The 12,969-nt window shown below is 36.6% G+C and overlaps 1 protein-coding gene across 1 annotated transcript in view; it reads left to right on the forward strand.

Annotated features, from left to right (window-relative positions):
* The window catches only part of ank1a (ankyrin 1, erythrocytic a), a 49,267-nt gene that overhangs the window by 6,967 nt on the left and 29,331 nt on the right, over window positions 1-12,969 (forward strand). The window contains exons 12-29 of the mRNA XM_046842093.1: window positions 96-194; window positions 630-827; window positions 945-1,043; window positions 1,164-1,262; window positions 1,381-1,578; window positions 2,111-2,209; window positions 3,273-3,371; window positions 3,483-3,581; window positions 4,007-4,099; window positions 6,376-6,448; window positions 6,598-6,618; window positions 7,973-8,069; window positions 8,300-8,369; window positions 8,473-8,588; window positions 9,374-9,598; window positions 9,856-10,010; window positions 10,147-10,358; window positions 12,088-12,292. Of these exons, the coding sequence (XP_046698049.1) occupies window positions 96-194; window positions 630-827; window positions 945-1,043; window positions 1,164-1,262; window positions 1,381-1,578; window positions 2,111-2,209; window positions 3,273-3,371; window positions 3,483-3,581; window positions 4,007-4,099; window positions 6,376-6,448; window positions 6,598-6,618; window positions 7,973-8,069; window positions 8,300-8,369; window positions 8,473-8,588; window positions 9,374-9,598; window positions 9,856-10,010; window positions 10,147-10,358; window positions 12,088-12,292 (2,257 nt within the window). The remainder of the gene's footprint in view (window positions 1-95; window positions 195-629; window positions 828-944; window positions 1,044-1,163; window positions 1,263-1,380; window positions 1,579-2,110; window positions 2,210-3,272; window positions 3,372-3,482; window positions 3,582-4,006; window positions 4,100-6,375; window positions 6,449-6,597; window positions 6,619-7,972; window positions 8,070-8,299; window positions 8,370-8,472; window positions 8,589-9,373; window positions 9,599-9,855; window positions 10,011-10,146; window positions 10,359-12,087; window positions 12,293-12,969) is intronic.

A 12,969-nucleotide genomic window follows, 5' to 3' on the forward strand; every position in this document is an offset into this window, starting at 1 on the left:
CAATACTGCAAAATCTGAGCTAACACCCATGCTGTTCAGTCAAAAACTATTGTTTCTTTATCGCTGAACCAGATTATTTGTGTTTATTTTTGTAGAAAGTGGAAACGCCCCTGCACATGGCATCCCGAGCAGGTCACTGTGAAGTTGCAGAGTTTCTGCTGCAAAATGCAGCTCCAGTGGATGCCAAAGCCAAGGTACAGAGATCCTTCACCCACACACATTCCTAATAGTTTTATTTTGTCAGAACTTCACAACATAACTTGTAAAAGCTGGTAAAAATGTGTTCATTTGTTTAGGAATTGTGAATTGCAAATGTGTAATTATAGACAGGATAATACTGACGCCTGTTATAAATATAGAGTTATATATCAATGTATCTTCTGAGTGGCAAATGTGGTAGAAGATACAAAATGTTCACTTGATTCAAAATACTTTATATTTTAATGGTGCCATAATTGACAAATGGAGTCTTCACTGTAGTCTTCACTGTATGTTGATACCAGAAAAAGATTTACTCAGGACTCTGTATTATCTAAGCCTTTTTTCATATTACTAACTGCAAATTCTGGAGAGTATGGTCTTCTATTATATGAAATCCAAATGGTTTAAATTCTCTATTCTTCCTTCAGGATGATCAGACTCCACTTCACTGTGCTGCTCGCATGGGCCACAAGGAACTAGTAAAGCTCCTGCTGGAACATAAAACTAATCCAAATTCAACCACCATGGCTGGACACACTCCACTACACATTGCTGCCAGGGAGGGGCACACACAGACTGTCCGGATTCTCCTTGACATGAATGCCCAGCAGACCAAGATGACCAAAGTAAGCTTCAGCTCCTTCGTGCTCTTTGCAGCCTGTTGAGAATAACAACTGACAAAGTGTTTGTTAACCTTTTTAAATAGCTATATTAATTTACATATACTCATGCTATCTTTGCAGAAAGGTTTTACTCCTCTCCACATGGCAGCAAAATATGGAAAGGTGGATGTAGCAGAGTTGCTTCTTGAGAGAGGAGCAAACCCCAATGCTGCAGGCAAGGTGTGTATGCTTTCTTAATCATTAATGTACATGGAGTTTCATAAGTTACCAAATTACATTATTAATGATCAGGTTTTATGAAAATATACATGTAAAAGCTTCATTCATTTTTTCCCTTAGAATGGACTCACACCATTGCATGTAGCTGTCCATCACAACAACCTGGACTTGGTAAACTTACTGGTTAGCAAGGGAGGATCTCCACACAGTGCAGCGAGAGTAAGCAAATCTTTACACTGACATCAGTAAAGTCTAGAATCAATAAACTTAAATATAAATCTGTTTATCAAGCCACAATGACTTACAGAGAAATAACTAAAGAGTTTTCTTACCCTAGAATGGCTACACTCCTCTCCACATCGCCTCCAAGCAGAACCAGTTGGAAGTGGCCAATAGTCTGCTGCAGCATGGAGCCTCCGCCAATGCTGAATCCTTACAGGGCATTACACCACTGCACTTGGCTTCCCAGGAGGGTCAAGCGGACATGGTTTCACTGCTCATTTCCAAGCAGGCCAATGTCAACCTGGGCAACAAGGCAAATACACTTTCCTCAATATAAATACACTCCTTTCAATATTTTTGTGAAATTTAGGAAAATGGATCAATTCAAATTCTATAAACTATAATCTTAACTTGTTCTCATGAAAAAGTCTGTGTGAATTTTAGCTATTTATATGGAATTTTTTTTTTTTTACAATTTATGTCATGAGAATAGTATAAATAGAATATAAACCCTTATCTTACCCCTAAATTGAACTCCAGCTTTCATATCTTTAACATACTAGGACCTGTGGAAAATTCCCAAAGCTACTAAGTGGATCTTTCAACCCAAATTCCTTATAGAACTGTTCCAAGTGTTCCAAGTTACCTGATCCTTAGACCTCCTCACACAACATAAGTGATCTGAAGCTGAAGCTGAATGAGCACAAATGTCCAGAGCAACACAACAAAAAACACAATGTTTAAAGCAACATTTAGAATGCCATGTACATACATGCATTGTGCATTTGTACTCTATGTCATTAAATGAGTAAGTAAATTTGATCTTTATTGTTGTCTTTCTTCAGAGTGGCCTGACCCCACTTCATCTTGTTGCCCAGGAGGGTCATGTGGGCATTGCAGACATCCTGGTGAAACAGGGGGCATCAGTATATGCTGCCACACGGGTAAGATGTCATGCCATTTAAAGTGAACATTGGCATTGTTATGGACTGTTTATTTTGATTTGGCCTTATAGTACTGCATTTCTCATAAAGCATTTCATCATTCCCTGACAGCAAGAATGTTTGGTCTACATAAAGTCATGAAATAATCCTGGCATTCACATCCTTAATGCAGACTTGTGCCAAGTTTTGTCCTAAGCATCTGTTAACGAAGATAAACACTCAGTACACTCAGAACACATATGGGCCCTATAAAACTATATGGCAAATTTCATTAGAAGAAAAGTAAAAAATAATTATAATCATGTTGCATTTTAATTATAATATATTACTTTAAATACAGGCTATATGTTTAAACACATCCTGAATATGTTGTTTGCTACCAATAAATGCATAAAAACATAAAAACACAGAAAACTGGCCTCAGCTCAGGTGGTGATTTTCAAATTTGAAGATTTTCAAATTCCTCAGTTGCTGAATATTACATTCCAGCACACATTAGTTGTTCATCTAACAAGCACAGCAGCCCAAAATCCAACTCAGTAATCCAAAGTAAAAAAATATGGTGGCTTTGTAGAAAACAATAAACAAAAAAATAAAGCATAAAACATAAAAAAAAGTGTGGCAGCAGCCTTTAAAAATATGAATAATTTGATTGATTGATTGATTGATTGATTTATTAATTGATTGATTTGTTGGTTGATTGGTTGATTGATTGAACTCATTAAAGTTTAAAAATTTGCACTGGGTCTGTGCCATATTTGGGTCAGATATTAAAAATAACATTTGGACCGGCAAAAGCTCTGGACCAACAATATACTTTGTTAACGTGGGCCAGTTCTATATCTGTTTTGGCACAGATACATAAAACACATCAGTTCCAGTATTGGGCTATTGTGCAGAAATACAGCAGGTCAGCTCTGCTCTGTGGATCCATAGTGGATGCAGCACAATAGTGTTTGCCACTAATATGGTGTAATATACATATTTTATCTGGGTTATGTCCTCTCTGTGTGTAGCACTGCCTGTGTTTCTCATTAATGGATTGAATGTCATGTTGTTTCAGATGGGCTACACTCCACTTCATGTGGCTTGTCATAATGGCAACATTAAAATGGTTAAGTTCCTTCTGCAGCAGCAGGCAAATGTCAACAGCAAGACAAGGGTAAAGTTGAATAAAAAGCATTTGGCATATTTTAAAGTATAATTTTCAACATATTTATGTTTGAATATGTTCAAGTTCAAAAGGGACCAAAACCTGTGTGTCATGTTTCAGGCAGGATATACGCCACTTCATCAAGCTGCTCAACAGGGTCACACTGATATTGTGACCTTGCTTCTGAAACATGGTGCACAGCCAAATGAAATTACCACTGTAAGATTGATTTTTTTATTTATTTTAAAATCTTTCAGCATTCTTAAATGCTTTATGGCCAGGTGTACATTGGTTAGTCAGCTATACATAGCAAAGAACAATAAACACTGATACAGATTCAGAATTTTGTTTTAATTTTCAATATTAGATTTTTTTGTGGTAAATTAACAAACTCTTATGGTCAGTTTAGCTAATTATGCTAATTCAGGGAAGTGGTACCTCAGTGGTTAAGGCTCTGGGTTACTGACCAAAATGTTGGGGGGGGTCAAGCCCCAGTATCGCCAAGCTGTGCATCTTGGGCCCTTGAACAAGGCCCCTTACCCTCTGTTATCACTTATTTAAAGAAATAAAAAACCTATTCCATTCTAATTGTTTCATTGTATTTAAAGCAGCTACAAGATTTTCATATTCTGTTTCCCCACCAGAATGGCACTTCTGCACTGGCCATTGCAAAACGTCTCGGCTATATTTCTGTCATTGATGTCCTTAAACTGATTACTGAAGAAACAGTGACCATGGTGAGTGATCTGTTGATTCAGGATGCTCGAGGAATAATAACAGCAGAACTGTAGTTGCATTTGCTGAAATTCTCAGCTTCAGTATAAATCATTTTGAAGCTCATGCCTGAAAAAAGAATATACAGTATATAGATGTTAATTAGATTTACTTGAGGATTTTTTTCTGCTTTTTTAAATATGTATTGTAGTCAGCTCTAAATGTTATGTGCATGTTTAGAATGCTCCATCAATCAAGTTCCAAATCCCATAATTATCAGTCAATGACAACATCACATGACACTCATTCAAATACTTGTTCATGCAAATCTCTTAATAATTACATATATAAAACTTGAAAAAGAAATCTGTGCAAACTATTGTTCAGGCATTGCATGTGAAAAGCTGCCGATCACTGCCTGTTTGTCTCATTGTTTAGACCACTTTTTGTTTACACAGTGTTTGTTTACAAAGTGTAATTCCAGCATGTACAGTGAGGAAAATAAGTATTTGAACACCCTGCTATTTTGCAAGGTTTCCCACTTAGAAATCATGGAGGGGTTTGAAATTGTCATCGTAGGTGCATGTCCACTGTGAGAGACATAATCTAAAAAAAAAAAAATCCAGAAATAACAATGTATGATTTTTTGACTATTTATTTGTATGATACAGCTGCAAATAAGTATTTGAACACCTGAGAAAGTCAATGTTAATATTTGGTACAGTAGCCTTTGTTTGCATTTACAGAGGTCAAACGTTTCCTGTAGTTTTTCACCAGGTTTGCACACACTGCAGGAGGGATTTTGGCCCACTCCTCCACACAGATCTTCTCTAGATCAGTCAGGTTTATGGCCTGTCGCTGAGAAACACAGAGTTTGAGCTCCCTCCAAAGATTCTCTATTGGGTTTAGGTCTGGAGACTGGCTACGCCACGCCAGAACCTTGATATGCTTCTTGCAGAGCCACTCCTTGGTTATCCTGGCTGTGTGCTTCGGGTCATTGTCATGTTGGAAGACCCAGCCTCGACCCATCTTCAATGCTCTAACTGAGGGAAGGAGGTTGTTCCCCAAAATCTCGCAATACATGGACCCGGTCATACTCTCCTTAATACATCGCAGTCGCCCTGTCCCACATGCAGAAAAACACCCCCAAAGCATGATGCTACCATCCCCATGCTTCCTAGTAGGGATGGTGTTCTTGGGATGGTACTCATTATTCTTCTTCCTCCAAACACGTTTAGTGGAATTATGACCCAAAAGTTCTATTTTGGTCTCATCTGACCACATGACTTTCTCCCATGACTCCTCTGGATCATCCAAATGGTCATTGGCAAACTTAAGACGTGCCAGGACATGTGCCGGTTTTAAGCAGGGGAACTTTCCGTGCCATGCATGATTTCAAACCATGACGTCTTAGTGTATTACCAACAGTAACCTTGGAAACGGTGGTCCCAGCTCTTTTCAGGTCATTGACCAGCTCCTCCTGTGTAGTTCTGGGCTGTCATTGAGACCCCACGAGGTGAGATCTTGCATGGAGCCCCAGTCCGAGGGAGATTGACCGTCATGTTTAGCTTCTTCCATTTGCTAATGATTGCTCCAATAGTGGACCTTATTTCACCAAGCTGCTTGGCAATTTCCCCGTAGCCCTTTCCAGCCTTGTGGAGGTGTACAATTTTGTCTCTAGTGTCTTTGGACAGCTCTTTGGTCTTGGCCATGTTAGTAGTTGGATTCTTACTGATTGTATGGGGTGGACAGGTGTCTTTATGCAGCTAACGACCTCAAACAGGTGCATCTAATTTAGGATAATAAATGTAGTGGAGGTGGACATTTTAAAGGCAGACAAACAGGTCTTTGAGGGTCAGAATTCTAGCTGATAGACAGGTGTTCAAATACTTATTTGCAGCTGTATCATACAAATAAATAGTTTAAAAATCATATATTGTGATTTCTGGATTTTTTTTTTTTTTTACAATATGTCTCTTACAGTGGACATGCACCTACGATGACAATTTCAGACCCCTCCATGATTTCTAAGTGGGAGAACTTGCAAAATAGCAGGGTGTTCAAATACTTATTTTCCTCACTTTATGTGGATCATATAACAAATTTGAGAATTGCATAGTCCTTTTGGGTTCTTTGTCATGACTGTATCAAATATATAAAACAAAACAGTCCCTTTTTTTTCCAAAAATCACATGCAACACATTTGGCCTGTAATTCACATTTGTATAGAAATAATCATAAAAACATTTAGGCTTTAATCACTTAAACATGTGTTTATATCCAACGATTTGTTTTGCAGTCGACCACGGAAAAGCATCGAATGAGTTTTCCTGAGACAGTTGATGAAATCCTGGATGTGTCTGAGGATGAAGGTAAAACAATGTTGGGTTTTTATATGGGGATATAGGGATATTTGTGTTTGTTGTTTACTGGAAATAGAAGTATTATTTTAACTGAAAGGCAGGAACACATCCATCACAATAAAAAAAAACCTAAATTGTGCTCCTTTTGCTTTTCGTAGGAGTTGCACAGCTAACGCTAGGTATGAATGTCTGTCATCTTCTTTGTTCTGTGTATACTCACCATTATACCCTTTCAATCACACCAATATAACAGACTTGTTCTCACTCACATTCTCACTAAAGAAATAATACAGTTGTTATGTCATTGGCATGTGTCCATGTACCAGGTACCTTTAGCACTAACCTGACACTAACCTTCCACTAAACTACTAGATCTCCTGCTTCAGTCTTCAGCCCTAACTACCATGTTGAAGAAGAGGAATGTTTCTTTAACTTAATGCTGAATGTCAATTTTTTAAATAATATAACTATGATTTTTGACTATGATTATAGTAGGATTCCATTGTAACACATAACAGTAAAATTACCTCACCATGTATCTGTTGCTAAACACACTGTAACAAGTCCTCTTGCTTTTTCCGATAACTATATATAGATCTCAGATTTGTATTTTATCATAGTATAAAAGTTGATACAATTTCTTTTGAACAGGTAACTCATTTTCTTTAGCTTATCATAACTGAAGCACAGGTAAGTGGGTCAGCAGCAGCAGACTTAAAGAGCATAGCACTTAAAAACTAGTACAGAGTGGCATATTATCAGCAAGTCATTCTTTTGAATTTTATGTGTTTGATTACATTACAAAAATGAACAAATAAAAGTATGTGTGAGATGATCTAACTGCTGAAAGTTAAAACTCTATATAGATCTGAAATCTGAAGCTGAAAGACGTGATGTTGTTTATTTGTCTATGCTTATATGGTCTGGAATCTCTGGGATGTTTCTGGAGTTAAGATGGTCCTGATAATTCTATCACCTTTTTATGATCTTTGTAACAATGCTAACAAAATTAGGATTTCGATTACATCACAGTTAACACAATATTCCTTGCACAACAAATTGCATTATAAGAAGATGCATTCATTTCATAAGATTGTGTATGTAACATGAATGTTACAAAGCACTCCATCATTGTCCTGTGGTTAGGTATTGGATAAGGCCTCATTTATGAAATAGAAGCAGATTGCTTGTAAATGTATACCTTGCTGATATTATATCAGTATATATATATACAGTAGATATTCTCAATCAACAAACACATTATTGCTTTGTTTATTTCTTTGTATTTATTTTACAAAGAAAGCAAGCATATTCAAAAGCTTTTTCACGAATGAGGCCGAATGTGTTTGTGTTGTGCTTGTGTTGTGTTTCAATCTCTCACTTTACAATGTCTTTACCTGCGTCTAACATTTTCTTCCATTCTTACTCACTGGTTACTCATAATCCCTTTAACTTATCTTCTGTCATTTTTCCACTTTTCATGCTATTTTACGGATTGTGTTTCTTTTTTTCAATTCTTTCCTCATGCGGCAGGCGAGGAGCTACTGGGAACAGAGTTAGCCAGGTATTTGAAGATGGACGGCATGAGGGACCATGATGACGATTTCCTTTCCTACAAGGCAGTCACTGAGTATGAGAGAGAGGGCTGCAATAATGTTGTTGGACATAGTTCAAATGTGATGTGAGGCACAAGCAAAGTACAGCAGAAGATAGGAATAGATGCTGAATTAATGTGTTGAAAGAAACTTTTTAGAAAAGGTTTTGAGTCAAAATTATAGTGGGCAAGTGGGAACGGAGAAGAGATTTTTAGCAGCATATCACCATTGGACCTAATTTCAATTTCTACTTTTTGTTCAACAGAAACTACTCACCTGCTGTTCCAAGGATCCCCTGTGTTTCTCCTGAAACTGTTCTGCATGAAATGGACCAGGTGAACATTAATCATACATTTGTTCAATACAGAAATTGTAAAATTAAATATTATATTTTTGCCAAAAAATAAATTTATATTTTTTCTAATTCTTCCATAACAGCATCACACTCCTATCCCAATGCCCAAAGAGTACGATGATGACTCTCTGATTCCTAGCAGTCCAGCAACTGAGACCTCAGATAATGTCAGTCCAGTGGCCAGCCCTATCCACACTGGGTAAGTACAGATTTCTCATAGCAATCTAATAAATATTATACATTTTAAAATATTACAATATTACCATCTAGTACAAAATCAGCTACTACTGACATAAGGCATAAAAACACAGGTAATTCCTTACCAGTAACAGTTTAATAATCAATCATTTCCTATAAATATCCCAATATTATATTCTTATTTTACCACAGCAATTTGACATTTGTGTGCTAATATATTTCAATATATTTTTAATTCTGTATTGTTCTAGCTAATTCCTGTTATAGCAGCTATAAAACTTTGCTTCTGTTGGTTTCTATTTCTCTTGATTAGACAAAAAATGAAGCTTGTCATGTAACCGAGAATTTAAAAAGTCTTCTGTCTAAAAGACAGAAAAAGTCTGTAATGAAGCACTGAGACTCCTACTGCAAAGGTTAAACATGCACAAAGCACACAAACAAGCATAGTTTATGTGGATTACGTGCAGTACATTGACATCTAAGAGCAAGTACATTAATATAAACCTGTGAATTTCCAGAATATATTTTAAACCCCTTGGCTCTCAAAATTGTTCAAATTCTAATGTGCAAAATTGGATTCTTTGCTGAATGTGCTATAAAAAGTCTGGCAATTTGTAATGAACAGTGGCTCATTTATTAACATATGTAAATCTAAATATGTATACAGTATATTTAAAATTAGACCAGTAATGATACTTGTTGTATCGTAACATTGTAATGTCTATTTGTTTAGGTTGGTTTGTGTTTAACTTTCTATTAAATAATGTTTGTACTGTGGACTTGCAGCTTCTTGGTTAGCTTCATGGTGGATGCACGAGGAGGTTCAATGAGAGGAAGCAGACACAATGGTCTGCGTGTTATCATACCACCACGAACATGTGCAGCCCCAACACGTATCACCTGCCGCCTGGTGAAGCCACAGAAGCTTTCCACTCCACCTCCTCTGGTGGAGGGTGAGGGTTTAGCTAGCCGAATCATCTCACTAGGTCCAGCTAGCATGCAGTTTCTGGGGTGAGTAAATGATCCTGACCACCTTTTCCTAAAGACTTTAGTATGGGTTTGGTTTACATTATTAAGATTATTTGTAATTGCTTGCAATATTAGTTAAAATGTTTTAATTCCCTCTTGTTCAATCTGAATTCTTGTTAATTTCTGTCATAAATCTTCACATGTGAGAAATGTCTTTAAAAAAATACTTGAATAATTAATGTGTATTGCTATAACTTTGATGCAATAACTCAGTAACTTACCAAACTCTGGTTTTGCAGACCTGTGATTGTAGAGATCCCTCATTTTGCAGCACTTGGTCGGGGAGACAGGGAACTGGTGGTCTTAAGGAGTGAAAATGGCTCTGTCTGGAAGGAGCATCGGAATCGTTACGGTGACGAAGTGTTGGAGACTATTCTCAATGGCATGGATGAAGGTGGGTGCCAAGTTTGGTTTAGATATCATGTCATATCATGTCGTAAATAAGTTGCTCCTACAAGTTTCGTATTTCAATCATGAATTGATCACTCATTATTCGAATCATTTACATGGTGAAACAATATTTTATGTAGAATTAGAAAGCCAGGAGGAGCTTGGGAAGAAGCGTATCAGGCGCATCATCTCCACTGATTTCCCGCTCTACTTTGCTGTGGTTTCCCGCATTCAACAAGAGAGTGACTTGATTGGCCCTGAGGGAGGGCGTTTGACCAGCAAAATTCTGCCACTGGTTCAGGCCAGTTTCCCTGAGACATCTGTCACCAAGCGTGTTCGCCTTGGACTGCAGGTGAGCTTGGATAAGGAGGATAAAGAAGAGTTAGGACTATTGTCACCATAACACATTACTGCTTGCCATTTTAGCCATTTAGTCACATGCTACCATTTCTGCCTTAAAAATAAACTGAATTGAAAAATGTCACAAATTAACCTTTAAAACTTTAAAACATGAAGTATGACCATAGTTATATAATCAGGCTGAGTTTGTGGAGGATTGATATCAGTATGTATGGTATGTCCTGAGAAGTACGGTGTATTGGTTAAATAGGAATGTCAGAATGAAGGAAGGCATGAAGTACAGCACTCATGAATGCTTAATGTATTTACTGCATGTGATGTCTCTCCGGCTCTGCTGAGGCTTAAATAAATGCATTCACTGCAAATGTAATGAAATTTTGCAAAGATTGGAATTGCAACTCTACAAATATTTTAAGCCTTTGTATCGAATGCAATAACACTACATCACCAAAAGTTTATGCACACCTGACCATCAGACTTTTTGTGCTTCTTGAGCTTCTTGTTCCACTCCTTGCTGAATTTGACAGTATCTTCATGGAGCTCATGTTGTGCTCAAGAACACTGTCAAGATGGAACAAGGAAGCTGTAAAGCTACAAAGACAGAGATGTTCTTTGTGATTATGTGCTTCCAACTTCGAAGCAACAGTTTGGGGAGGAACCACATATGGGTGTGACGGTCAGATCATAAACTTTGGATGCTACTGTATTCCTGTTTTGCTGCACTGAAAGAGATTTACACTTTGCCTTATTGAGCTGAATGATGGATGATTTGATTAGCATGTCAAAGTGATTTTTGAGGAAAGTGAAAGTAAGTGCACAGAGATGAAATATGGCTGGTTTTATGCGTCTGGAATGTGCCTTTGTGATAAAGCTTAAAATGGCTTATGCCTTAGAAACAGATTTTGCTAGTTTAAATGTAATGAAAAGTGCCATACCTTTAGTTTTAGATTTTTTAGGGTTTAGATTTTTCATACGTATTTAATTATAGCAGGTTAGACTTAGTTTAAATGTATGCATGCTCTTCTTCTGCTTCTGTAACAAGCTGAAACCAAAGTTGTATACTTTTTTATGATGAACTGAACTGAACTGCACTTTGCATTATTTCCTTTCTTTGTACACATTACTATCCAAACCCAGTACAGCCGTTGTAACTATAGTTGAAACTGATCTTTGTAAATAGATTTAGGGGTGACACACACTCATATTTGAAGTTCTTCATAATATAAACAGGGTCATATATCACAGGGTTAAATCTTTATTCTTTGAATGTGAATGAACTATTATATTAAGGTTTGTTTAAATGAAACATTTTTGTAACAATTTCTTTTTATAATAAATATTGCTATCTGACCAGTTCATTTGTGTCCTGTCTGTTGTTCAGTTGTAATATGAATTATCATTGCTGCTGAGAATATATTCAAATTTTCTCTGTCTTTTTCCTCTGCTTCATCCATTATTTTGTCCCATTTGACTTCTTCATTCTGGTTTCTCCACCAATTATGATTTCATCTTTTATCCCCAAAATGTGCGATTTTTCATTTGAAAAAATGTTCAATTATGTGCGCACATTCTGCATTTTATCTTTTCCCTATGTTCTGCTTCTCTCGTTGGCATTTACATTTGTTTTCCTTTGTCAACATCTCCTCATATTTCTCTTTTACACACATCCCTGAACATCATTCCCTACACCCTTTTCTTTTACTGCTATACCTGGTGCTCAGGCCCAGCCGGTCCCTGATGAACTAGTGGCCAAGCTGCTGGGGAACCAGGCCACCTTCAGCCCTGTGGTGACAGTGGAGCCGAGGCGCCGTAAGTTCCATCGGCCCATTGGCCTGCGCATCCCACTGCCTCCATCCTGGAAGGAGAGTCCACGGGATTCTGGCGAGGGGGATACTACCAGTCTTCGTCTGCTCTGCAGTGTCATTGGTACGACAAGACAGTTCTAAGGGAAAAACTTTGTTAAGATTCAGAAGGGTTCACGTAAACAACGACAACGGAGATAATAATAATAAAATAATAATTACTATTATTATGTTATTATTAATATTATTATTATTATTATTATTATTATCGCAATTTAAACAGTGATAATAATAACAATCATAATAATTTCATTTATTATGTTATTATTATTATTATGTTTTTTTACTTCACATTATCTTTATTTGCTCCATTTTAACATTTAAACTTAATTAAATAAATCGTGTATTACATGATAACAGATTTAGGCATGTAAAAACATGTAACATTTAACAAATATGGTATACAATAACACATTTTATAATAATAAATTATATAACATTTCCATTTTGTAAACAATATTTTAACAAATATTTAGTTTTCTCAGAACGATTTTGATCAAATATGCTGGCACAGTAATAACAGAATATATCATTAGCAGAGTATATAATTATATAATGTTATGATCCTGCCTTGTTAGTCACAGTAGCTAGCCACAGGAATGACTTGATTTAAACTAAGAATATCTAATGACTATTAATCAAAAAGGTCAGGTGTGGAAATTAAAAAAAATGTTCCTCAGTCAAAGAAACAGTTCAGTATCCACACTGTAAAAGAATCATAAATAAAAAAGAAAATAGTTT

This window comes from Silurus meridionalis, chromosome 27, assembly GCF_014805685.1.
Source record: "Silurus meridionalis isolate SWU-2019-XX chromosome 27, ASM1480568v1, whole genome shotgun sequence".
Lineage (NCBI taxonomy): Eukaryota > Metazoa > Chordata > Actinopteri > Siluriformes > Siluridae > Silurus > Silurus meridionalis.